Source organism: Scyliorhinus torazame, chromosome 15, assembly GCF_047496885.1.
Source record: "Scyliorhinus torazame isolate Kashiwa2021f chromosome 15, sScyTor2.1, whole genome shotgun sequence".
NCBI classification, from domain to species: Eukaryota; Metazoa; Chordata; class Chondrichthyes; order Carcharhiniformes; family Scyliorhinidae; genus Scyliorhinus; species Scyliorhinus torazame.
In genome coordinates, this window is record NC_092721.1 from 197,669,704 (window position 1) to 197,696,635 (window position 26,932).

A 26,932-nucleotide genomic window follows, 5' to 3' on the forward strand; every position below is an offset into this window, starting at 1 on the left:
TTAGTGTCCAAAAGATTAGGTGGGGTTTCTGGGTTACGGGGATAGGGTAGCGGTGTGGGCCTAGGTAGGGTGCTTTTTTGGAGGGTCAGTGCAGACCTGATGGACTGAATGGCCTCCTTCTGCACTGTAGTGATTCTATGATCAAAACTTGAACACAGAGATAAGTTTTAAAGAGCATATTAAAAATGGGAAGGTAGAGATAAGGTGAGGCTTACTGGGTGTGGTAGTCTGTATTAGGGGTATTACGGTACCTAGGCTGAGACTGTAAGACCATGGGTGTGGGAGGTACCCGAGGCATGAAGATCATTGGTGAAGCCTGCCTGCTGGTTCCACCCAGCAAGGCGGAGTATAAGAGTCTGTGTCTCCCTAGCAGCCGCATTCTGTACCTGCGCTGCTGGGGGAAACATCTAATCCAATAAAGCCTTCAATTGTCATCCAATCTCACTTCTGGAGTCATTGATCGAGCATCACTGGGGTAACTCTAGAGTTTAGAGCTGCAGCCAAGAGACCCAGATTAGAGGAGCAGAGAGATATTTCCAAGATGTTTCCGTGTGGAGTGGAAGATTCATTCTGAGAGCAGAGTTTAAACCTGTAGCCATGACGAGTTTCCTGTTGATGGTATAACGCCTCTACTGCATGACGCGCCCCATCCTTCAATGCCGATTGTACCTCTGATTGGCCTTCTCTCCACCAAACAGGCACAAATTGGCCATCGGACGTTTGACTGGGTGAGCTGAGACAGTGGGGGCGAGTGGACCATTTAGTTTCCGTTTTGGTCCCTGCCTCCCTCATCCCACCAAGAAACAAAAAAAAAAAAATCCAGCCGCGTGTAAGTTTGGTGCACATACCTTGTCAAATAAAGCAATGTACAGAGAAAACCCAAAGCGATCCTTGAGGCCTATCTTGTCAGCTAGTGCGTTGCACAGCTCTTTGGCTGTAGTCGCAGAGTCAGTCAGGAGGGTCTTTGTTGTTCCATCCATGAAGGTGATGGGCAACATGATCGGTTTCTTTGATTTGGTGGCCTGTTGTTACAAGAGGAAGAGAAAGGTAAATCTAAATAAGACAAAATCAGAAAAGGTCAAACTGATCAAAGCCAACCAGTGGATTATAGAACTCACCATCACAGAAAGTGGTTGAGGCAAATAGCTTGGACACGGTCAAAGGGAAACTAGACGAGTACATGAGAGAGAAGGGGATAGAAAGATAGGCTGAAATGGGAGGAGAGCCTTGTGGAGTATAAACACCGCAGACCAGTTGGGTTGAATGGCGAACACTATTCATAATACACAGATTGGAGCTTATACTGATTACTTTTACCTTGCTCCCTAACATTAAATATCCAAGGCACTCTCTCTTACCTCATCCGCTAAGGTTATCCCCACACAAACTTCTCCCTGACCTTCTCTCTCTCCCCCCAAGGTTAGGTCTTTGTTTGACATCATTACTGGCCAGCACCATTCACAATTTTACGTTGCCCCAACTCATTTGAGATTGTTGTAACAAGATACTTCAGGGGAAGGTTATTTGATCCACCCCTTTTCCCAACACTTCAATCCCAACACTTTGGTTTGGACCAATCAAGCCTAAATCCAGAGAATAATTCCATGAATTGGAGGAGTGGGGGAGGATGGAAAGAGAACATTCTTCAAGGTTTACCTGCTTCGTTAATAAGGGGCAACATTTTCTGTTCTCTGCACAGCTGCGGCAAACAGAAAACCTAGTGGGCAGCTCGCTGCACAGCCGGGATAGCTCTTCAGATGATCCAGTACTCTGCCAAAAGAATCTGGGGGGCGTGTTTTACGCCGTCACACCTGGCACTGCCCCAACAGTGCCAGGGGGCAGTGCCCAGGCAGGCCCCTGGCATGATACTTCCCTGTGCGCCCCAGCAGCTTCACTGGTTCCCATTTTTGAAAAATTGTAAACCTCGAAACGTGGGGAATTCCAATGTGGTTAGCACTGTTGCCTCACAGCGCCATGGACCCGGATTAGATTCCGGTCTCGGGTTACTGTCTGTGTGGAGTTTGCATGTTCTCCCCGTGTCTGCGTGGGTTTCCTCCGGATGCTCCGGTTTCCTCCCAGTCCAAAGATGTGCAGGTCAGGTGGCTTGTCCATGATCAATGCGCGAGGTTACAGGGATGGGCCTAGGTAGAATGCACTATCGGAGGGTCAGTGCAGGCTCGATGGGCCAAACACACTCCTTCTGCACCATAGGGATTCTATGGATATGGCGAGGAAGCCCTCTAATCGTTTTCAAATGCATTGAAATGAGGTTCCACACCTTCCTGGACAGGAACCTCATTATGTCACCGCGTGGGGGAGGAGAATCGAGAAGAGAGACCTCGGCGAGATTCTAGTTTTCCAAGTCATGCCAGATTTTGGGCACGTGTTGCTGTTTGTGGGCACGTGGGCATTAGGGGTGGCATGGATTGGTGCAGATTTAGGGTAGATTTGATGGTGCAGAACCGATGGGGGTCTTCTGTACGGTGTGCCACGATGACTTTAAGGCCCAAGGCCCTATTGAAAAGCGCCTTCACCATCAAGGGCTTGGGTTCAGTTGTGGCTCTTTGGGAGACCACCCAACACAAAGTCATCCCCACACAGAGAGTAAAGGTGCAGTGTGACAAAACTAAAGGGGAGGGGAAATCAGACCCAACATTTACTTCTGGCAGCACTGCCAAAGACCAGGAACCAAGGTCCCGTCTCAACCAAGGCGGAAAAGAAAATCAAAAATTATGGAGAGAGACACACAAAGTAAAACTCCAAACAAAAATAGCGTAACCACCCCAAAAAAATGAAAGTTGTACCGTACAGTGAACATGTGACCTGCTGGAGTGAACACGTGACCTGCTGGAGTGAACACGTGACCTGCTGGAGTGAACACGTGACCTGCTGGAGTGAACACGTGACCTGCTGGAGTGAACACGTGACCTGCTGGAGTGAACACGTGACCTGCTGGAGTGAACACGTGACCTGCTGGAAAAAGGTTGGCTAAAGGAAAGTCTGCACTTATATAATGCCCATCCCAACTGCACTTTGCAACAAATTAAACACTTTTCCAGTTTGGTCACCATTGTGGTAAATATTTGCACACAGCAAGTGCTCACAAATAGCGATGCAAAATTACCACCTGTTCCTTATGATCCAACATTTATCCCGTCAAACAACTCCACTGTTTGTTCTTAATGGCACTGGTATTGGTCACATCAATCCCAGAGAGCAAACCTCACCTCGGTTTAACGCCTCCTTTGACTTTCTTGGAAGATCAGCCCCTCCTCCTCATGTCCTCCATCCCCCACGCTCTCCACTTCTCATTCAATATTTCAGCGTGATTAAATTTAAACTCCTTGGGAAATACCTGTAGTTCCAGCCAGCTCGGTGGCTGTGTCCGTGTCCCGTTAGCAAACGTTCTCCTCATCCTTTCCTCACAGTAGGGTGCGTAGCCCGGTGGACCTCCGTTGATGAAATTCCTCAAGTACTGCGGCAAGAGGAATATTATGATCAACCAGTCATAAGACCAGGAGGCCATTCAGCCTCTCGGGCCGGTTCTACCATTCAACTAGATCATGACTGATCACAAGAACGAGGGGCAGGAGTAGACCACCCGGCCCATCGAGCCGGCTCTGGCATTCAATAAATTCATGGCCAATCTGATTGTAGGCTCCCGCCTACCCTTGATAACCATAAGACATAGGAGCAGAATTAGGCCACTCGGCCCATCGAGTCTGCTCTGCCATTCAATCATGGCTGATATTTTTCTCATCCCCATTCTCCTGCCTTCCCCCCATAACCCCTGATCCCCTTATTAATCAAGAACCCATCTATATCTGTCTTAAAGACACTCAGTGATTTGGCCTCCACAGCCTTCTATCAATCAGTCCAGCTCTGCCAAAAAATATTCAAAGACTGCTTCCATCACCTTTTGAGGAAGAGAACTTCAGGGACCCTCAGAGAAAAACACTCACCTCGGTTTTAAATGGGCGATCCTTATTTTTAAACAGTGACCCTAACTCCAAATTCTCCCACCAGAGGAAACATTCTTTCCACCTTGTCCAAGACCCATCAGGATCTTGTATGTTTCAATCAAGTTGCCTCTTATTCTTCTAAACTTCAGGGGTACAAGCCTAGCTTGTCCAACCTTTCCTCAAAAGATAACTTGCCCACTCCAAATATTAGTCTGGTAAACCTTCTCTTAAGTGCTTCCAATGCATTTGTGTCTCCTTCCTGAAATAAAGAGGCCACAGTACTCCAGATACGACCTCACCATTGTCCTGTACAACTGAAGCATAACCTGCTTTTGTAATAATTTTCCCTCACAATAGACTATAAAGTTCTATTAGCTTTCCTAATTACTTGCAGTACCTTTGGGGATTCATGCACTCTGACTCCCAGATCCCTCTGCGTCTCAGAGCTCTGCAATCTCTCACCATTTAGATAATGAGCTGCTTTTTTATTCTTCCTGCCAAAATGGACAATGTCACATTTTTCCACATTATACTTTATTGGTCAGATCTTTGCCTACTCACTTGACCCATCTCTGCCCCTTCCCTTTGTAGCCTCCTCATGTTCACTTTCCCATCGTTGGTCACCAGCAAATGTAGCAACTATATCTCCAGTCCTTTCCCCAAGTCACTTATATGGAGGCCCCAGCACTGATCCTGGTGACATAATTTGTTACATCCTGCCAACCAGAAAATGACCTATTTACGCCTCCTCTCGGTTTCCTGTTAGTCAGCCAATCTTCAAGCCGTGCCAATATGCTACCCCCTACACCAGGAGCCTTTATTTTTCGCAATAACCTTTGATGTGGCATCTTATCAAATGCCTTCGGGAAATCGAAGGACATTACATAAATCCCTTTCACAAAACTAAGTCAACTCTGCCTACTTACTTGTAATTTTTCCAAATTCTCTGCTATACAGTCCTTAATAATACCTACATTTTCTCCCTGACAGATGTTAAGCTAACTGGCCTGTAGTTTCCTGCTTTCTGCCTCGCTGCTTTTTTGAATAACTGTCGCATTTCACATCATAAGTTCTCTTTGTACAGTTTGCCGATACTGCCCCCAAGTTAGCTTGTCAAAAGAAATACATACAAAGGAAAACATTGCTTGATTGATAAAATTAGCCCAAGATGAAATTTGTCCATGGTTCAAATGCTTATATTTGCACAAGGTGTAGAGGTATCAAATGCTTATAGTTTCTGCTACTGATACTTTCAAGGTCTGGTTGATTGACACTTTATATAGGGTTGTAGTAACAGCAGTTTTAGGTAATTATGAATGGCTTTTCCCTCACATGCCATTATTACTATAGGGTTCATTGGTTTTGTACAAAGTGCATACTGGCTGGCACGGTGGCTAGCATTGCTACCACACAATGCCAGGGATCTAGAGTCGATTCGGTCTTGGGTAATTGTGTGGAGTTTGCATGTTCTCCCAATGTCTGCGTGGGTTTCCTCTGGGTGCTCTGGTTTCCTCCCACAGACCAAAGCTGTGTAGGTTAGGCGGATTGGCCATGCCGAATTGTCCCTTAGTATCCAAAGATATGCAGGTTAGGTGGGTTTATGGGAACAGGGCGGGGGAGTGCGCCTGGGTAGGATGCGCTTTCGGAGGCTCGGTACAGACTCGGTGGGATGAATGACCTCCTTCTGCACTGTAGGGATTCTATGGAATGGGCATGGAAGTGCAATGATTTGGCATGAAGGTAATTAGGGCCGATTGGGGGTGGGTGGGTGAGGGGCACGATTTGTCATGGGGGACATAGGTTAGTCATCTTTCAAAAAGTTCACTCCATCCAGACCATGGTTCATGCATCCTCGGAAGAGCGGAAATCTTGGGAAAATGGCCCAGCACCATGGAAATTGCTCGGAGATGGCAATGCCCACAATGGAGTTGGCCAGATCGGAGTGCAGGATGCGGGCTCGCTGCCCACACCTTTCTCCACTAAAATGCGGGAATTCCAGAATCTGTCCTCCATTTGTGAAGGTCTGAGGAGTCTCCCTGATTCGCCGAAACTCTGGCCCGTAGTCACCGCGGTAATGAAGGACATGCAGCAGCCAATTTGCACTCCGCAAACCACCGCAAACAGCGATGTGATGACGGGCAGGTGTGCAACATCTTTTGTGACCTTTGGGACGCACTAAGTGCGTCACAGCCAGCGAGTGACTACATTTGAAGTGTCGTCACTTTGTGATGTTGTGAACGTGGAAACCAAATCTATGCACAGCAAGCTCCCACAAAGAGCAACTTGATACAGAACAGATGACCGACACCCTGGAGAATGACCCTGTTTTCTTCCAAAGCAGACGGGGCCTTGCTTTAACATCTCATCTATCACCGGGTGGATCGGAATATGTTTTACGCATTTATACAATAACCGAAAGAGAATTGGAAACTTGCCTTAACAAATTTTGCGGAAGGCGCAAAGCAGCCGACACAGAGAGACATGAGGATCCATCCCCTGGCATGGCTGCTTTTGGACGGATTCTGGGTGAGCTGTTTGGAGATCTGACAGTAAATCTCATCCCTGCCACACAATGAAACACAACCAATCAGTGGCGCTTTCCTAGAGTTCCACAAATCGTCACTCGTCTAATCAGTCACAAGCGCAACCAACCAACCCACTGAAGTCATTGTGCTGTGGGTCTAGCAACCACCATCGCAAGCTTAAAATTAAATTCAGGTAAAAAAGACTTGCATTTCCATAGCGCCTTCCACCACCTCGGGACATCGCCAAGCACTTTACAGCCAATGAAATGCTTCTGAAATGTAGCCACTGGTGTAGGGCATGAAAGCTGACCGTGTGCTCATGCACAGCAAGCTCACACTTGGCCAGATAACCTCATGATGCTGATTGAGGGATAAATACATTAGGGAGACAACCCTCGCTCTTCCTCAAATTGCACCAAGAGATCCTTTACGCTCACCCAAGGTGGCAGACATTAACATCTCATCTGTAAGATGCTTCTTACACTCCCCTCACCACTGGACTGGTATTATCAGCCTAGATTAATTAAGTCTTTACAGTGGGACTTGAACCCACAACCCTCTGGCTCAAGGGGATAGTGTGCTGCCACACTAGCCCCAGGGGATTGTAGGGTAGGGTAAGCATTACAAAAACAGATCAGGTTGGCTCAAGGCATTCTTGGCCTCCAAATCCAGGCGATACTGAAAATGGTAGGTGGGGCCTCACTGATCTTCCTCGATTCAACGGTCGTGTTGCCCGGCGAGGAACACCAACGAGGAAGGGAACGAGAACGCGAAGCGTGGCAAGGATTAGTACCTGACCTCCGGTCGCAGGATGCCATTCCCAATGATGAAGTGAAGTTTTTCCAGGTTGGAGGTTGGCCTGTCCTCCAGCATACTGTTGCCCTGAAGGCTGTACTCCCCATCATTCAACCTCTTTGCCACCTAGTGAGGGTCAAACAAGAACCAACGTGTAAACGAAGATGCAGAAACGAAGATACCGAAAGAACTTGCATTTATGTCGCACCTTCAATGCAGTAAAACATTACAAGGAAGTTCACAGCAATGTTATCAATCAAATTTGGCTCGAGGCTCAATAAAGGTCATAGTAAGACAGCTTGAACAAATAAGGAGGCTTTAAAACAAGGCCTTGAAGGAAGCAGGAGAGGTGGAGATGTTTAAGAAGGGGAATTTTAGTGTTTTGAGCCAAGGCAGATGAAAATACGACTCCAATAGTACGTTAAAGACAATCGGGGATGTGCGAGAGGCCAGAAATAGAGGAGCAGAACAATGTGAGGGTTTGTAAGGCTGAAGGAGGATAGCGACAAGGAGAGGGGAGATCATGGAGTCCCAAGGTTTTGCTGGACCAGGAGACATTGTAGATCAGTGAAGACAGGAGTGATGGGGAACGAGAGGACTGGGCGTGAGTTAGAATAAAAGGCTAATGGTCATCAGGATGCGATCAAATGGAGGACACTGGCCCATCTCTGAAGTAACTCTGATCATAAAATTCATTGTCATGTGGCTCACTGCAAAACAGAGCAGTCGTGTGTGTGGGGGTGGGGAGAATTTTCTCGAAATTACCTCCTCGGTTAGCTTTGATTTCTTCTTCAGAGTTAGGGAAACCAGCTTGTGCCTCACACTGTTCTTCTTGTCTGCGTGCGAGCTCTGAAACACAACAACGTTTAACTTAATGAAACTGCATGTGGCAGTGTAACAAACACCCACACGGGATAGGGAAAAGTGCCACCCATTTCTTACTGAAGGTTATCTGAAAATGAACAGTCTGGAATGATACAGGGAGGAGGAGGGAGAATGGCACAAAGTGAATTGTTCATTTGGAGGGCCGGCATAGATATAACGGGCCAAATGGCCTCATTCTGCATTGCAACATTTATTTATTATTGTCATATGTATCAGTATACAGTGAAAAGTGTTGTTTCTTGCATGCTGTACAAACAATGCATACCGTACATAGGGAAGGAAGGAGAGACTGCAGAATATAATGTTACAGTTATAGCAAGATGTAGAGAAAAGATCAACTTAATACGAGGTAGGTCCATTCAAAAGTTTGATGGCAGTAGGGAAGAAGCTGTTCTTGAGCCGGTTGGTACGTGACCTCAAATCTTGGTATCTTTTTCCTGACGGAAGAAGGTGGAAGAGAGTATGTCCGGGGTGCGTGGGGTCCTTAATTATGCTGGCTGCCTTTCCGAGGCAGTGGGAATTATAGATAGAGTCAGTGGATGGGAGGCTGGTTTACGTAATGGACTGGGCTACATTCACGACCTTTTGTCGTTTCCTGCGGTCTTGGGCAGAGCAGGCTCCATACCAAGCTGTGATACAACCAGAAAAAATGCTTTCTATGGTGCATCTGTAGAAGTTGGTGAGGGTTGTAGCTGACATGCCAAATTTCCTTCGTCTTCTGGGAAAGTAGAGTCGTTGGTGGGCTTTCTTATCCCATTGACATCTCCCATTGCCATCTAATCCACCAGTCCACCATCTACAAGGTACAAGTCAGGAGTGTGGTGGAATACTCCCCGCTTGCCTGGATGAGTGCAGCTCAAACAACACTCCAGAAGCTCAAGACCATCCAGGAGAAAGCAGCCCACTTGACTGGCACCCCATCTGCCACCTTCAGCATGCACCCCTCCACCACCGACGCACAGTAGCAACAGTGTGTACCATCCACAAGATGCACTGCAACATTTCACCAAGCCTCCTTTGATAGCACCTTCCAAACCCACGGTCTCTACCATTGAGAAGGACAAGGGCAGCATATGGGAACGCCACTACCGGCAAGTTCCCCTCCAAGCCCCCACACCCTGCGGATTTGGAAATATAATCGCAGTTCCTTCACGGTCGCTGGGTCAAAATCCTGGAACTCCCTCCCTAGCAGCACTGTGGGTGTACCTACACCACATGGACTGCAGAGGTTCAAGAAGGCGGCTCAGCACCACCTTCGCAAGGGCGATTAGGGATGGGTAATAAATGCTGGTCTAGCCAGTAATGTCCACATCCCATAATAGAATTGAAATAAATTCCAGCTTCTGCAGGTTGGTGATGGTCTAAAGAGGAGAAAATGTAAAAATCCCTCAGTTCATATGCAATTAAAAACTTATTTATCCCAACAGGGACCTTCACCACTCAGAGGCGTTACCCCGAGAGCAGAGGCATTCCTCTGCTCGATGGCATGTTCGTCGAGGCCTACCTCTCCCTCTCCTTGCAGAGCCTGTAGCTCCCGTTTATACGTCTTCTTCCCCAGGGTTTCGTAGATTTTGGTCATGACTGGGATCTTCTCGCTGCCGTCGCTCATGGCCGTGTGATATTTGGGTTCTGGTAAATCCCCCATGAACCGTAATATTGTGATCCAGACTGCAAGAGCTGCCTGCAAGGGGGAGGGGGCAACAAAAAGAGAATTGTTCGTATACAGCATTCTGTCAATGAGTTCATCACATCTCAAAGTGCATTCCAGCCAATGAAACAACGTTAGCTGTCCTATGAAGCTGTTCATTATCCTGAAAGACGAAAGATGTTGTGGTGACAATTCCACTCAAAATGTCAAATTCCCAGGTGTGCAAGATAACAAATATTTAAAAAAATATATTTTTAAATATTCAACACTGGTATTTGTTGCCCATCCCTAATTGCCCTAGAACGGAGTGGCTCTTTTGAGAGGGTAGCTAACAGTCAACCACATTCTGGTGGGTCTGGAGCCACATGTAGACCACAAGACATAGGAGGAGAGGTAGACCATGGTGGCGAAAGCCACCTTGTTGATCTGATGTGATAATCCTCATCCCCACTTTCCCGAATTATCCCCATCACCCTCGGTTCCCTTAGCGTTAAAAATTGATCGATCTCAGCCTTGAACATGCTTAACGACCCAGTCTCTACAGCTCTCTGCGGTAAAGAATTCCACAGATTCACTACCCTCAAGAGAAGAAATTCCTCCTCATCGGTCTTAAATGGGTGACCCCATACCCTTTGATTATGCCCTCTGGTCCAAGACTGTCCCACAAGGGGAAACAACCTCTCAGCATCTACCCTGTCAACCCCCTCCCCCCCCCCCCCCGAGAATCTGGTATGTCTCAATGCGGTCGCCTCTCATTCTTCTAAACTCCAATGAGTTTGGGCTCCATCTACCCAACCGGTCCTCAAAAGAAAATCTCTCCATACCTGGGATCAACCTAGTGAACCTTCGGTGGACTGCCTCCAATGCCAGCGTATCTTTCCTTAGATAAGGGGGCCAGAACTTCACAATATTCCATGTGTGAACTAACTAGTGCCTTTTATAACTTCCCTATTTTTATATTCCATTCCCTTTGAAATAACGGCCAACATTCCATTTCCCTTCCCAATTACTGTAATGATATGTATAGTCCAAGTATCGTAAAGGGTTAACAAGATGATGTTCATGTACATCAACACTAGATGGCATCACTGAGTGATCTTATAAAAGGCTGTGTCTCTGGGCATGCTGGGAGAAGCTGATGGAGAGTTCAATGTAGAAGGATAGTGTGAGGTTGAATACAGAACACAGAATTTACAATGCAGAAGGAGGCCATTCAGCCCATCAAGTCTGCACTGGCCCTTGGAAAGAGCACCCTACCTCAGCCCACATCTCCACCCTATCTCCATACTTCCATCCTATCCCCGTAACTCCACCTTACCTTTTTTTTGTTGGACACAAAGGGCAATTTATCACGGCCAATCCACCTATCGCTGCACATCTTTGGACTGTGGGAGGAAACCGGAGTACCCGGAGGAAACCCACGCAGACACGGGGAGAACGTGCAGACTCCGCACAGACAGTGACCCAGGCCGGGACCCTGGCGCTGTGAAGCCATTATGTTAACCACTATGCTACCGTGCTACCACTAGAGTATTTCTATTTTCCCCAGTTTCTATCCCTCACCGGCTGAAACTGATGTCAGAAACCAAGCTTTGATTTATGAACTAATTCATAATCATCTGCCATTTCTGCTGCTAATCTCGCAGTTTTAACCCTCTGTCCTTCCACACGAGTTCTCACTACATCAGGAATTGAATTTTTAAACTCCTCCAAAAGTATAATTTCTCGGAGAGCTTCATATGTTCGGTCTATTTTCAAAGCCCTTATCCACCTATCAAAATTACTCGGTTTGATCCTTTCAAACTCCATGTATATGTTTGACCAAATTCTTTCCTTAAATTTCTAAACCTTTGTCTGTCGGCTTCAGGCACTAGCTCATATGCACCAAAGATGGATTTTTTTCACCTCCTCATACTTCCCAGATACCTCCTCCGATAGTGATGCAAACACTTCACTAGCCCTAGTTAGAGTGGGGTAGTTTATATATTAGAGAGATTATTAATTACTGTATCACAGATTCAGTACTATTCACTAGCCCTAGTTAGAGTGGGGTAGTTTATATATTAGAGAGATTATTAATTACTGAATCACAGATTTAGTACTATTATTTTGTTATCTGTCACTCAGTAAAGTTTGTGAACCAAATCAAGTTAAAGTATTGTAAAATAAAATAGTTTTGATTTAAACGTATAGTTTTATGTTCTTTGTCAACACTACATCGTTGGCTATCTTGGAGAACAAAGCAAAGAACATAACAATTACTTGTTGAACTTGCAAGCTAGCTTTTTGTGATTTATGCACAAGGACCCCCACATCCCTTTGAGCTGCACTTTTCTGCTAACTCTCTCCATTTAGATAGTATTCAGCTCCTTTATTCTTCCTACCAAAGTGCATAAATTCAGATTCTTCTACATTATACTCCAACTGACAAGTTTTTTCCTCACTCGCCTAACCTGCCTATATCCCTCTGTAGATGGTCTCCTCACCACTTGCCTTCCCACCTATTTTTATGGCATCCGCAACCTTGGCAACAGTACATTCACTTCCCTCATCCACGTCATTAATATATATTGTAAATAATTGTGGGCCCCAGCACGGATCCCAGTGGCACTCCACGAGTTACAGATTGCCATCCTGAAAACACCTTTACTTATCTCAACTCTGTAACTCAAGTGGCTTCTATCCATCTATTACCATGCTAACATACTACCCCAACACTATGGGCTCTTATCTTATTAATTAGCCTTTTGTGCAATACCTTATTGAACGCTTTTTGGAAATCCAAGTATATTACACCCACTGGTTTCCCTTTATTTATCCTGCTTGTTATCACCTCACGAATTTGTCAGACATGAAGCCATGCTGACTTGCTAACTCTGCTTGATTATATTATGCATTCCTAAATCATAGAATTTACAATGCTCTGTTATTACATCCTTTTTTGCGAAGACCAATGTTAAGTTAACTAGCTTGTAGTTACCTGATTTTATGTTTCCCTCCCTTTTGAATAAAGGTGTTATGTTGGCAGTTTTCCAAACCTCTGGGACTTTTCCAGAATCTAAGGATTCTTGGAAGATTACAACCAGTGCACCCATTATCTCTGTAGCTATTTCCTTTAATATCTGGGATGCAATCCATCAGGTCCAGGGGACTTATCAGCCTTTAGCCCCATTAGTTTCCCTAGTACTTTTTCTCTAATTATTGTTCTATTTATTTCCTCCCTCACCTGGATTATTTAATATTTTTGGACACGCTGTCTTCTGTAATGAAACTGATGCAAAATATTTATTTAACCCCGCTGCTATTTCCTGGTTCCCCATCATTATATCCCAGTCTCATTTTCTATCATTTTCTAAGGGGCCAATGTTCATGTTGGCCTCTCTCTTTCTTTTTACATATTTAAAGAAGGTCTTACTAACCATTTTTATCTTACTTGCTAGTTTACCCTCATGGTTGATCTTCTCCCTCTATTATTTTTTTGGTCATCTTTTGTTGATTTAAAAAACTTTCCCAATCCTCTGGCTTACCACTAATCTTTGCCACACTGTTTTTTCTTTCCATTTAACATGATCCTCAACTTCCTTAATTAACCATGGTTGACTTATCCCTTTCTTAGAATTCTTCTTCCTCACTGGGATACATCATAGAATCCCTACAGTGTAGAAGGAGGCCATTCGACCCATCTGCACCGCCCCTTTGAAAGTGCACCTTGCCCAGGCCCAATTCCCCATCCTATCCCTGTAACCCCACCTGGGGCAATTTAGCATGGCCAATCCACCTAACCTGCACATCTTTGGACTTTGGGAGGAAACCGGAGCTCCCGGAGGAAACCCACGTTGACACAGGGAGAATGTGCAGACTCCACATGGACAGTTGCCAGAGGTCAGAATTGAACCCAGGTCTCTGGTGTTATGAGGCAGTAGTGCTAACCACTGTGCCACGAGTCATGAACTATTTTCATCAAATGTCTGCCATAGCTGACCAATTGTCTTTTCTGCTAAACTCCTTTCCGCATCCACTCCAGCCAATTTTACCTTCACGCCTTGGTAATCCCCTTATTGAAGCTTCGCACAGTCTTCCATCACCTTTCACTTACCAGTTGATCTCCTTCATCATCATGGTAAAGTAAGGGCAACTTGAGAGGCCTCCGGATGTAGGTGTGCGTCGTGGTGCCCTGAAAGTAAGTCGCGGCGAACTTGGCAAATTTGTACTCAGAAAGATCTTCCTCTTCCTCTTCCGGTAGTGGCAAGCTTGCGTCCAGGTCTTCCTCCTCCAACTCTCTCGGGGCACGCTCGAGGTCCTGGTGCCAACACAAAAATATATTTAAAGCTAGAGTCAAACCAGACTGACCACACCTACAACAGCACGAGAAGCAATATACAGAAACCCCCCCAGAAACATGCATGGGGAAATCGGAATAAAATCAGTTCAACTCACTTCAATTAGTGCCAAATATTAATTACACCCATGTTTATTGAACATAAAGACGAGAGCAAACAGGATTATAAAGGAGGGATTGTATTATGTGGAGTGATGGGCATGTTCTTACGGAGGAAAAGAAAAAAGGTGTTCAAGTGATGCCAATTCCTGTTTTGGGGATCCTTAAAAAAAGGATGGGATAATTTTGATCACCACCTCTTGTCCAAAACACCCAGAGGACATGGCCTGTCCTTAAAGAAGGAGAACACTAATCTGCAGAAGCAGGTGCACCATAGAAAGCAATCCTATCAGGCTGCATCACAGCCTGGTATGGCAACTGCTCAGCCCAAAAGCGCAAGAGAACGTCAGAGAGTCATGAACACCGCCCAGTCCATCTCACGAATCCACCTCCCTTCCATTGACTCTATCTACACCTCCCGCTGTCTGGGGAAAGCGGGCAGCATAATCAAAGACCCCCTCCCACCTGGCTTACTCACTCTTCCAACTTCTTCCATCGGGCAAGGGATAAAAAAAAGTCTGAGAACACGCACGAACAGACTCAAAAACAGTATCTTCCCCGCTGTTACCAGATTCCTAAACGACCCTCTTATGGACTGATCAGATTAATACTTCATCCTATGCCGGTGTCTATGTGTTTACATTGTGTACCTTGTGTTGCCCTATTACGTATTTTCTTTCATGTACTAAATGATCTGTTTGAGCTGCTCGCAGAAAAATGGTTCCACTGTACCTCGGTACACGTGACAATAAATAAATCCAACAAATCGTGGGCAGCATGGTAGCACAAGTGGATAGCACTGTGGCTTCACAGCGCCAGGGTCCCAGGTTCGATTCCTCGCTGGGTCACTGTCTGTGCAGAGTCTGTACGTTCTCCCAGTGTCTGCGTGGGTTTCCTCCGGGTGCTCCGGCTTCCTCCCACAGTCCAAAGACGTGCAGGTTAGGTGGATTGGCCAGGATAAATTGCCCTTAGTGACCAAAAAGGTTAGGAGGGGTTATTGGGTTACGGGGATGATGTGGAAAGAGGCTTAAGTGGGTCGGTGCAGACTCGATAGACCGAATGGTCTCCTTCTGCACTATGTTCTCGTGTTCTATTTAAATCCAATCCAATGACTGGAATTTTATTGCAAAGGGTGACACCCCGCCACTGGGACGTAATGCAGACAGGAATCCATGCCAATGGGCAGCGAGATTGTGATGGCTATTTTACCAATGGCAGCCAATTAAGAGGCCACCATCATCTCTGCCATCCAATTAAGAGCAGTGGGTGTGCCTTCCAGGCTGCTGGACCAATCAGAGGCAGCTCTGCAGCACTATTGAGTGGAGGGGCAGGTGATGGCATGGTGGTGTTGACACCTGACAACTAATCCAGAGACTCAGGGTGATGCTCTGGGGTACGGGGTTCGAATCCCACCAGAGCAGATGGTGAAATTTGAATTCAATAAATATCAAATGATGATCATGAAACCGTTATCGATTGTCGTAAAAGCCTATCTGCATCACTAATGCCCTTTCGTGAAGGGACTAGGCCATCCTTACCTGGTCTGGTCTAAATGCGACTCCAGATTGGCCAAGGCTCTGCCTACACGGCAAAGCCTCAGCCAATCGGAGTCATCCTGTAGTATAAATTGTGATTGTTTGAAATTTGGCATTCTTGCATTTGTCCTGATGAGTGTCAGACATAAAGCTTCAACAGCACGTCTCGTTTTTCAAAAATAGTAAAAAAAATTGTAGATACCATGGGATGGCAAATGTTGGATTGCTCAGGAAGGAAAAAGATAACTTTTAACCTGTGCTCTCCACAAGTCGGGAATTTGCTCCCGCCAGCTCTGGGTCTGTTGCAGACTAATCTTGGAGATTGTTTGCTAAGATTAGTCAACAACGCCACTGTGAGACTACCAGGATGTGGACTCCGTGGACCTGCTCTTTTGGCATCTTGCAATTCTTATGTTCCAGTTCGACCTCCAGATGCATTTGCTCAGTGGTCACTGCTGAAACCAAACTAAAGAAAAGATTTTAAACTTCCGTACCTCAAACCCCGACGGTGCTTGACCCTCCTGCCCTGGGAGCACAGCGGGTGTGCCCAGAAACCCAAACATCTTATCCACCATGTCAGAGTCGTTCACGGGCTCATTCCGAGCCTTCTCCATCTGCTCCACCATTTCTTTCTTTCGACGGGCTTCCCGCCGCTCATTCACCTCTCTCTCGGCATCTTCCCGAGCCAACTGCGCAAGACGTTCCTGCAGAAAGAGGAGATTTAAATGCGGCCTGCCAAATGTCAGTCTCTTCAGAACTATTGAACAAAGAATAAAAGACCACGGTTACAAGTTCCGGAAAGGAGTGCACACTGAGCCAAGCAGATGGAATCAATAGGAAAAAGATTTACTGCAGCAGAACAAGAGTATAGAACGGTTATTCTACTACAGAAGCCAGCTCACTGTTCATGGGCCTCCAGTTTTATACAGGATGTAGAAGGGGGAGCCCCGTCCATCAGCGGAGGAGTGCATATTCCCCATTGGGAATATCAATCCTCTAGTCTCCTAAGGCTCCGATGACCTGCTTAAGGATTCATTGGTGCCCCATGACCGGTTTAACCCAAGGTTATGACAACCACCCTTACCAATGTTGGTAAAATGAGGCACAGCTGGTTCAATCAGCCCGAGCCAATACAATTTCTTTGGACCTCAGGAGTCTTCCAACAAAAATATAATCGCCTCAATCTTCTCCCTGCCCTTCATGAGGGATCAGGATTCACATTAAGGTAGGTACCTTGGGTGCTGATGTCTTCCAATACCTCACCCAAATGCACATTCCTCAACAAGATGTCATGACCATGAACTACAATAGTCATTGCTGCCAATGGAACAATTTGTACAGTACACCATCCTACCACACAAAAATATAATGGCACCGCCATTAGGCAGAAAGCAATAGGAGGTAGCCAAATGCTTTGATAAACAAACAAAGAACAAACAAAGAAATGTACAGCACAGGAACAGGCCCTTCGGCCCTCCAAGCCCGTGCCGACCATGCTGCCCGACTAAACTACAATCTTCTACACTTCCTGGGTCCGTATCCCTCTATTCCCATCCTATTCATGTATTTGTCAAGATGCCCCTTAAATGTCACTATCGTCCCTGCTTCCACCACCTCCTCCGGTAGCGAGTTCCAGGCACCCACTACCCTCTGCGTAAAAAACTTGCCTCGTACATCTACTCTAAACCTTGCCCCTCTCACCTTAAACCTATGCCCCCTAGTAATTGACCTAGTAAAAGAGATAGATTTTGAGCAGCACCATAAAACAAGGCAAGAGTGGTCGAAAGGGGGAAAAGAGATTAAACAGTAGAATTTCAGAGTTTAAGAGCCTAAGCATCTGAAGACATGGCTACCAATGGGGAGGTGAAAGAAGTGAAAGATGTATCAGGTGTTCTAGGGATGGATGGACAGGAGAACGAGGCTGAGAATTTTGAAAAGGGGTTACTGGACCAGGGGTCAGTGCTGGGATGATGGGTGAATGGACTCAACGCAGGATAGCAGAGTTTACGATGAACCCAGGTTTACAGAGTGTCTGAGGAGGAAGGCTGGGCAGGAGAGCATTGGAATAGTATGCAGGTGACAATTAATATGGAAGAGGGTTTCAGCAAAAGGTGCGGTGAGGCAGGGACCGAGGAAGGCACTATTAGTGAGTCTTGTTAAGGTTCCTCAGACAGAACCTTCCAAACCCACAACCACCACCATCTAGAAGGATAAGGGCAGCAGATACATAGGAACACCACCACCTGAAAGCTCCCCTCCAAGTCGCTCACCATCCTGAGTTGGAAATATATCCCTGTTCCTTCACTGTTGCTGGGTCTAAATCATGGAACTCCCTCCCGAACAGCACTGTGGATGTACCTACACCACATGGATAGCAGCAGCTCAAGAAGGCAGCTGACCAGCACCTTCTCAAGGGCCATTAGGGACGGGCAATAAATGTTGGCCTAGGCAGCGATGCCCCCATCCCGTAAAAGAACACAATGACGTAACTTGTCCTGACCAACTGTCCCAGAACCACTTTGCCCACCCTTAGTCTGGAAAATAAATGGCTTTGACTTTGGCCAACTCGGTACAGCCCAAGAACCAAGCCAAGTGTAGAGGGCAAGACTATTCTTCAACAGTTCCACCAACACAAACAAGTTTTAAAATTACCGGGGGTCATTGGGTTACACATCCAGTCAGCGACTGACCTGATGTTTCCTCTCCGCCTCCTCCTTGGCTTTCTTGTTGCTCATCTCCTTGCGGAGCCGCACCTCCTCGGCGAGACGCTGCTTCTCTGCTTCCAGCCGTCGCCGGTACTGTCAAGAGCAGACACAGCAGCACGAGTAAAGAGTTTCAAGTTTCAAATACCTTTATTTCTTAGAACCTTAGATATTTCTCGAGTGCCTGACCAAGAGGAAAACAAATGCCGGCCCAGCCAGCGACAGCCACATCCCGAGAATGAATACATTTTTAAAAATTGGCTTTTGAAAATCGGCTTGGTTCATTATGCCAGTGTTGCCTCTTTGAAAGGCTATCCAATTAATCCCCGCTCCCCTGACCTTTCCCAATTCCTTTCCGAAAGTTATGGAATCCGCCTCTACTCGTGTACGAGGTGCATTCCCGATCACCATGACACGCGGCACCCAGAAAAAGCTATTGGAAATTCAAGCTCTTTCCAATTGCTTGCCACACAAACGTAGGTTTATTGTACAAAGAAAAAATGTCTCCCCCCCCCCCCCCCCCCCCACCTGTCCCGCAGAAAAGGCACTCACTTCTCCCCTCAGCCTCTTGTAGAGTCTGCGTGCAATCATGCCTCGAACGCAGGCCTGAATGGTGATGACCGCCCAGAAACAATGGCGGAACGCTCTCCGCACCAAGTAACCCCGACAATGGGCCTGGAACATGATGATTCTCTTGCGGGCGAAGTGATACTGTGCGCAGAGCTTACGGGATCGATAGAGGGCCTGCAGCCTGGAGAATCCAATTCTCATCTATTGAAGATCAAAGAGAACGTCGTCAGGAAAACAGCACGGTGAAGCTCATGTTTGCCACGCGACCTATTCAAGCCCTCTCCTCTTTCTTACATTATGCCCAGTGGAAACCGTATTGTCCCTTGAACCTGCTCCACCATGTGGTGTTCTTGGTGTTGCTCATTTTAGGATGATTGCAGTAGTGTTCACAAAGATCACAAAATAGCTTGAACTTAAACAAAGCTATAAATGTATTAATACTACTAATTTGGGTTCGACATGTACTCCTAAAGAATACACAGTTGATTATTAACATTTAGACTACACTCATCTACAGCTAATCTTAATACGGATATAAACTATGATCTGCTCTCACTTACACTATTTGTACTTCTGACTCTCTCTCTAGCTAACTCCTGCACACTCACTCCCCCTCCCCCCCCTCAAGGCTTAGCAACACTGCCTTATATGAAATTGTAAATGTAGCTCCCTCTAGTGACTACTCGAGAAAACTTCATTAACCCTTGCAGTTCTTACAGTTATGATAATACCACACACCATTTAATAAGATCATGGCTGACCTTCCAGCTTAACTCTGTTTTTCCACCTTACCCCTCCGTTCGCTTGCATGCTAAACTAGAAGTCACTTTTTTATGCAGAGGATTCACACTCTAGGACAGAGATAATCCAACCAAGGACTTTGTCAGCCAAGTAGCCATGCATCCCCTAGTTTGGTAGCATATTTGATTGGTCTCCCATGTTTCCCCAAAAGGATAATTCTAAAAAAGCTTTCAAAATCTTGACCTTGCAATAGGCAAGATGATTACCTCAATGGCAAATTTTAAATTTGTGATCTTTACCACCCAGCAGATGCTTAGGAACACCACCGCCCGTAGATTGCCCATCTGAGTGACACGACATCCCGAACTGGAACTCGATCACCTATCTTTCACTGCCACTTCATCAAAAACCTAGAGCTCCCTCCCCAGCAGCACAGTGGGTGTACCTATACCACATGGACTGCAGTGGTGAAAGAAGACGGCTCACCACCTCCTCAAAGGCAATTAGGGATGGGCAATAAACAATGTCCACAACAATGATACAAAGAATAGTACAGGCCCTTCGGCCCTCCAAGCCTGCGCTGACCATGCTGCCCATTTAACCTAAAACCTTCGACACTTCTGGGATCCACATCCCTCTATTCCCATCCTATTCAGTTCTTTGTCAAGATGTCCCTTAAGTATCACTATCGTCCCTGCTTCCACCACCTCCTCCGGCAGCTAGTTCCAGGCACTCATTGCCCTCTGTTTATAAAAAAAAAAAAAAAAAAAAAAAAAAAAAAAAAAAAAAAAAAAACTTGTCTCGTACATCTCCTCTAAACCTTGCCCCTCGCACCTTAAACCGATGCCCCCTAGTAATTGACCCCTCCACCCTGGGAAAAAGCTTCTGACTATCCACTCTGTCTATGCCCCTCATAATTTTGTAGACCTTATTCAGGTCGACCCACAACCTCCATTTCCAGTGAAAACAATCAGAGTTTATCCTTCAACCTTTAAATTTAAAGACCGAGAAATAATTAACTTACTGCACTGAAATTCTTCCGGCACAGATACCCTCGCCAATACTTCTGAATCAACATCACTGATTTTCTTAATTTAACAAAGTTGGACCTGTGGAGCATTTTGAATTTTTTAAAATCCAGAATCACATACGTTTTTGTAAAGAAGAAACACCACAACTCAATTTTATTCATGGATAGCTATCAGCTGGTTTAGTATGGGTTGGTCACAGAGTAAGCTTCCCACTAGTTTAAGTTTCCGATACAGCTCAGTGGATAACATTCCCATCCCGAAAGTCAGAAGATTGTGGGGTCAAGTCCCACTCGAGTAGAAGAGGTGAATCTAGGCCGACACTCCCAGAGCAATACTGAGGGAGTGCTGTCTTGGTGCCATCTACGTCTGTGACATTAAACAAAGGTCTCAGTTGTTCTCTCAGGTAGATTAGAAGAGTCAATGTCATCACTCGATCACAGGCCCCATCCCCTTTTCAACCTCCGGAATAACATTGTTCATGTTTCATATTCGCAACCGAATCGAAATGGTCTCAATGTTGCTAGCGACTCTTGTGTAGCAACAGAGAAATACAATTAGACATTGATACATAATGGGTTCACCTCCCTTTGCTGAAAAAAAACCCAGTAACTTGCTGTGTACTCAGCAACACTGGGAGATTCGCCAAATAGTGTTCCATAGAGCTTGGGGCCTTTTGAATAAAACTGGCCTGCTCCAGTTTTCTGATGAGCCCTACCTGTCTTTGAATCCTCGAACCACTTTCTGAATGAGGATGACCTTGTCGGTTATTGCCTTGTCTCTCTCGATCTCCAGCAACATATCATGGTGATCCTGAAAAACATCCAAGAAAAGTGAAGTATTCGACAACAAAAAAATCCACCGCTCACCAAATAACTTGTTTCCAGGAAACAGTACTCTATTGAGTATCAGACTATGCCGAATCTCCCCTTCCAAAAGCTTTGATCATTGTTAATATCTCTGCTTTGTAGCAGCAAATGGCAGCCTTCATGGCCAGAGGATTCACATTCAGGAGCCGGGATGTCTTGCTGCAATTATACAGAGGCCACACCTGGCGTATTGTGTGCACTTTTGGTCTCCTTATCTGAGGAAGGCTGTTCTTGCTGCAGAGAGGGTGCAGCAAAGTTTTACCAGACCAATTCCTGGGATGGCGGGACTGGCGTATGAGGAGAGATGGGTTGGTCAGGATTGTTTTCACTGAAATTTAGAAGAATCTCATAGAAATCTCAAAAATTCTAACAGGATTAGACAAGTGGCACGGTAGCACAGTGGTTAGCACTATTGCTTCACAGCACCAGGGTCCCAGGTTCGATTCCCGACTTGGATCACAGTCTGTTCTCCCCGTTTCTGCGTGGGTTTCCTCCGGGTGCTCCAGTTTTCTCCCACAAGCCCCGAAACATGCGCTCTTTAGGTGAATCATTCTGAATTCTCCCTCTGTGTACCCGAACAGGCGCCGGAGTGTGGCGACTAGGGGCTTTCCATAGTAACTTCATTGAAGTGTTAATGTAAGGCTACTTGTGACAATAATAAAGATTATTATTATTAGGAAGTTCCCAATGATGGGGCTGTCCAGAACCAGGGATTCACAGTCTGAGGATACAGGGTAGGCCATTTAGGACAGAGGGGAGAAATCTATTCATCCAGAGAGAGTGGTAACCTGTGGAATTCGCTACCACAGAAAGTAGTTGAGGACGAAACAGTGTAGAAGAAGTTAGATACAGCATTGAGGTGGAGAGGATCAAAGGATATGGGGGGGGGGGGGGGGGGTGGGGGGGGGGTGGTTGGGAAGATCAAGCTTGAGGAGCAGGCTCAGGCTATTGAGTTGGGTGATCAGCCACGATCAAAATGAATGGCAGAGCAGGCTCGAAGGGCCGAATGGCCTCCTCCTGCTCCTATTTTCTATGTTTCTATTTCCTAATTTCATTGCAGCAACAAACCGATCTCGAATAATTGGAAACCTGTAATTCTCTCCCCTATCAAAGCGAGAGGGGCTAGGTTGATTGAAAATGTCTCTAAAATTGAGAGTAAGGGTATTCAGAAATAAGGTGTGCGAATGGAGTTAAGATACAGATCAACAATGATCTAGGTGATGGATCCGTGGCCTACTCCTGTTCCCGTCAAGGAGAGCATCTGTTGGCTCTATGCAGTTAAATTGAGACCTGGGGGTCAGTCTTGGGCTGGACCCTGGGTTTCTGTACAGGCTGCCGTCATCGTGTCAGAATGTTAGCTGGCAGGAGAGTTCCTAGTGCCCCTTCCAAAAGATCTTTGAACCTACATGAAATTCTCCAACTCAAAGACCAACCACGGCTTAAGCCATTTATAGGGAAAGATTTGCGTCACCCACAAGTAGCTCATTGCGTTTATGAGGGACACTCTGCCTGCGCCTACAGTCCTTTACGTCAGCTAGGGATTTTACATATTGTCCATTCTAAGGAAGCATTTACTGATCCGGTGCAGAGCAATAAGGATTCAAATGCAAAAACAAAAGGCAAATGCAATCAGAAACATTTTATGACCATTATTTGCACCTTTTGAGTCAATCTACTTTATTTCAATCTGGTCTCATTCTACGCCATTTCATTCCTAAAAAAATGCATTAAACAATCTCTCAGCTCTGACCCTCATGTTTTTCCCAAGTTGCCATGACAATGGCCTTTTGCGATCATCGCTGTCCCATCAGAAGATCTGGAGTTTCCTGCCAGGAAGCAGAGTGCTCACTGCTATCCTCAGCAATAAACAAGAGCTGAACAAAGCAACTTCCTGACACAGCAACAGCTGAGAATCTCTGATAAGCCCTCCCGTGGGCGGGCGGGGAAAAAAAAATCAGTGTTGTTCCCCGACAGCCAGCCACTGATCTCAGCACCGTCCCAGTAACAAGAACAAAACCTCCCAATGCCCTTCCCAAGAACGTTGTAAATTATCTTTCTGAAGAGTCACACAGGCTCGAAATGTTAACTCCCATTTTCTCCCTCCATGGACGCTGCTGGACCTGGAGGTTTTCCATCATTTCGGAAACATGGGGCAAGATCAAACGACGTCCCGGCGCCGGACATGGGACTGGAGAGGGCCGTTAAATCTCAGGAGAGAAGTCGCGAGGCGAGATCCAGATTTGCATATATAAGTGAGCAGCTAGGTTCACTTAAATACATCAGTGTCAGAGTCTCCCAACACGGCCCAGGATAGAACGCCTGCATCTGGGAGACCTCTAGGTGGCGCCATTTAGTACTAGTCCACACGGAGGCGCCCGGGTGGTCCGGTATCCTAGCACTCTTGCTGCCACTAGAGTTCCTTGACACGGTCAGCCTGGTACCTTGGCACTGCCACCTGGCACCACTATGGGGCCCGATGGCACTGCCAGAGTTCCAGGCTGGCAGTGTTAAGGTTACCAGGTTGGCACTGCCAGGGATCAGACCCAGGATGCCCTTCCCTTATGAGGCAAGGTGAGGGGCTCCAGGAACCCCTAACAGCTAGGGTGGGGGGAGGCCGCAGTGGTAAGTCTGAGGGGGGTCCAGAGATTGGGCAGCAATTTAGCGTGTTCAACTCACCTAACCGGAATATCTTTGGACTGTGGGAGGAAACCGGAGCATCCGGAGGAAACCCACGCAGACACGGGGAGAATGTGTAAACTCCACACAGACAGTCACCCGAGGCCGGGGTTGAACCCGGGTCCCTGGCGCTGTGAGGCAGAGCGCTAACCACTATGCCACCGTACCAGGCAGGAAAAGATGCAAAACAGACTTTGGGTTTTAAAAAAAGACCCAAAAAGTGATTCACTGGCAAAGGAGAAAATATTAAATCCCCTCTTTAATTTGAGTTTATTCCTTGGTGTTCGTCACTGCTGCGGGAATTTAATGCTGATCCAATTTTAGCATCCAGGATTGGCATTCAATATCCCCAGCTCCAGTTAGCACAGACTAGATGCAGAGTAAAGGATCTGGAGTTCGCCACCTATACGACATTTTAACACCAGTCTCGTGCGGGCAGATCCTCCCCCGCCAGGGGCACACCTCTCCATCACTGTAATGCTGTCACTTTACACTGCTGTGCCCCCGCCTGGGGGGTCAACTTTCTTAATCTTGGTCCAAGAACAGAAGGAAAATGAACGTGGGAATGGAAATTAGCCAACAGATTAGTTCTGGCAGGAGTAATTGGAAGAAGGGTAGAGAGTGTTGATGTGACAGAGAGGTATCGCTGAAACCGAAAGGAAAAATCTACAAGATAGCTGCGAGACTGGCTTGGTGATCTGCTGCAGGAACTCGAACAATGTGAAGAAGGGAATGGTTAGGTATGACGAGGATACTCAAAGGGGTGTGTGGTGTAGTGGGAAAGGACAAAATCAGGAACCAGCACATCTGGGGGCCAGTGGAGATGGTGGGAAGGACAGACGGACAGAGGAAAAAAAATCAGGATCAGGCAAGGAATGGGTGACTGATGGACCAACATTGTGGAGACCCCAGGTATAATGGGAGAAGCCAGAAGCAGCAAAAGGCAGCCAAGTGGTGTTCAGATGCCTTCAAGGTGCTATATTTTAGGACAGAATTCTCAATGGTGTTCCGGTTTATATTTATCGCTTAACCAACATCATAGTCTGACTAACACTAGTCATTTTCATATTCCTCTTTTGTGGGAGCTTGCTGTGCACAATCGGCTGCCTGTGCTGCCTACATTACAACAGTGACTACACTTCAAAAGGTTGTTTATTGCCTGTGAAGCACGTCGAGACCACCAGCAGTCATGAAAGATTGCTACATTGAAATGCAAATCCACCCTCGCTCATAAAACCTTTGCCAGCCGGGTTCACCTGCCGATGAAAATGGGTCCATTGTGGAACAGAGGCACACCTCACTTGGCTCCAGGGCGCGCTGCCACCTACTGGCTGCAACAGGATGAGTCGGCCTTGACACAGGCGACTTGAGCTATTAAGGGTTCTTCTTATAGCCAGTCATTCTCCACCCCCCCCCCCCCCCCCCCCCCCCCCCACCACCACCATGGACCACAAAGCTCACACACCTTTAGAAAAATCTTAGTCTTTCCAATCTGCCAGTCTCCATGTTGTCCCAGTACCGCTTCTGCTATTCGCTGGCAGGTACCACGTAGATCTCCCTGGGAACAGAGAAAGACATTAATCGACAGAAGGTAACAAGACCATAAGGAATAAAAGTGGGCCATTCAGTCGCTCTGAATCGCTCCACTTTTTAAACAAAATCAAGGCCGATCTGATTGTGGCCTTGAACTCAGTTTTCTGGTCTTCCCTCTTCCCCTGTAATCCTCGACTCCCTTGTCGATCAAAAATATGAATATATTCAAGGCAGAATTAGACAATGATGCAGACTCCACTGCTCTCTAGGGGGAGAGAATTTCAAAGACTTAAAACCCTTTAGAGAAAGAAAACCTGTCATTCTCAGTCCTAAATGGGACACCCTCATCTTTAAACTGATTTGATTTGTCACGTGTATAGAGATACAGTGAAAAGTATTGTTCTGCATAAAGTCCAGATTGGAAGGTTGAATTTGAATGCTGAATACAGGGTTAAAGGCAGGATTCTTGGAAGTGTGGAGGAACAGAGGGATCTTGGGGTCAGTCCATTAGAGAGCCATTCGGGAGTTTGGGGGAAGAAACGGTTTTTAACCTTTGTGAGTTCAGACTTTTCTATCGCCTGCCCGATGAAAGAGGTTAGAAGAGAGAATAACCTGGGTGGGAGGGGTCTTTGATTAATGCTGCCCACTTTCCCAAGGCAGCGGTAGGTGCAGACAGGGTCAATGGATGGGAGGCGGGTTAGTGTGATGGACTGAGCTGTGTTCATGACTCTCTGTAGTTTCTTAAGGTCTTGGGACGAGCAGTTGCCATACCAGGTTGTGATGCAGCCAGAGAGGATGTTTTCTACGGTGCAACTGTAAAAATTGGTAAAACTCAATGTGGACATGCCAAATTTCCCTAGTTTCCTGAGGAAGTATAGGCGATGTTGTGCTTTCTTGGTCGTAGCGTCGCCGTGGGTGGACGAGGACAGATTGTTAATGATGTGCACACCTAGGAATTTGAATCTCCACCTCAACACCATTGATACAGACAGTGGTGTGTACGATATTTCACCTCCTGAAGTCAA

At 46.4% G+C, this 26,932-nt stretch overlaps 1 protein-coding gene across 1 annotated transcript in view; it reads right to left on the bottom strand.

Moving 5' to 3' along the window:
• myo7aa (myosin VIIAa) overlaps positions 1-26,932 on the bottom strand; it is a 174,237-nt gene that overhangs the window by 76,624 nt on the left and 70,681 nt on the right. The window contains 13 exon segments of the mRNA XM_072477386.1: positions 849-1,022; positions 3,356-3,475; positions 6,398-6,524; positions 7,281-7,408; positions 8,048-8,131; positions 9,672-9,848; positions 13,912-14,115; positions 16,283-16,492; positions 18,479-18,586; positions 19,043-19,261; positions 20,826-20,910; positions 21,548-21,642; positions 25,840-25,932. Of these exon segments, the coding sequence (XP_072333487.1) occupies positions 849-1,022; positions 3,356-3,475; positions 6,398-6,524; positions 7,281-7,408; positions 8,048-8,131; positions 9,672-9,848; positions 13,912-14,115; positions 16,283-16,492; positions 18,479-18,586; positions 19,043-19,261; positions 20,826-20,910; positions 21,548-21,642; positions 25,840-25,932 (1,824 nt within the window).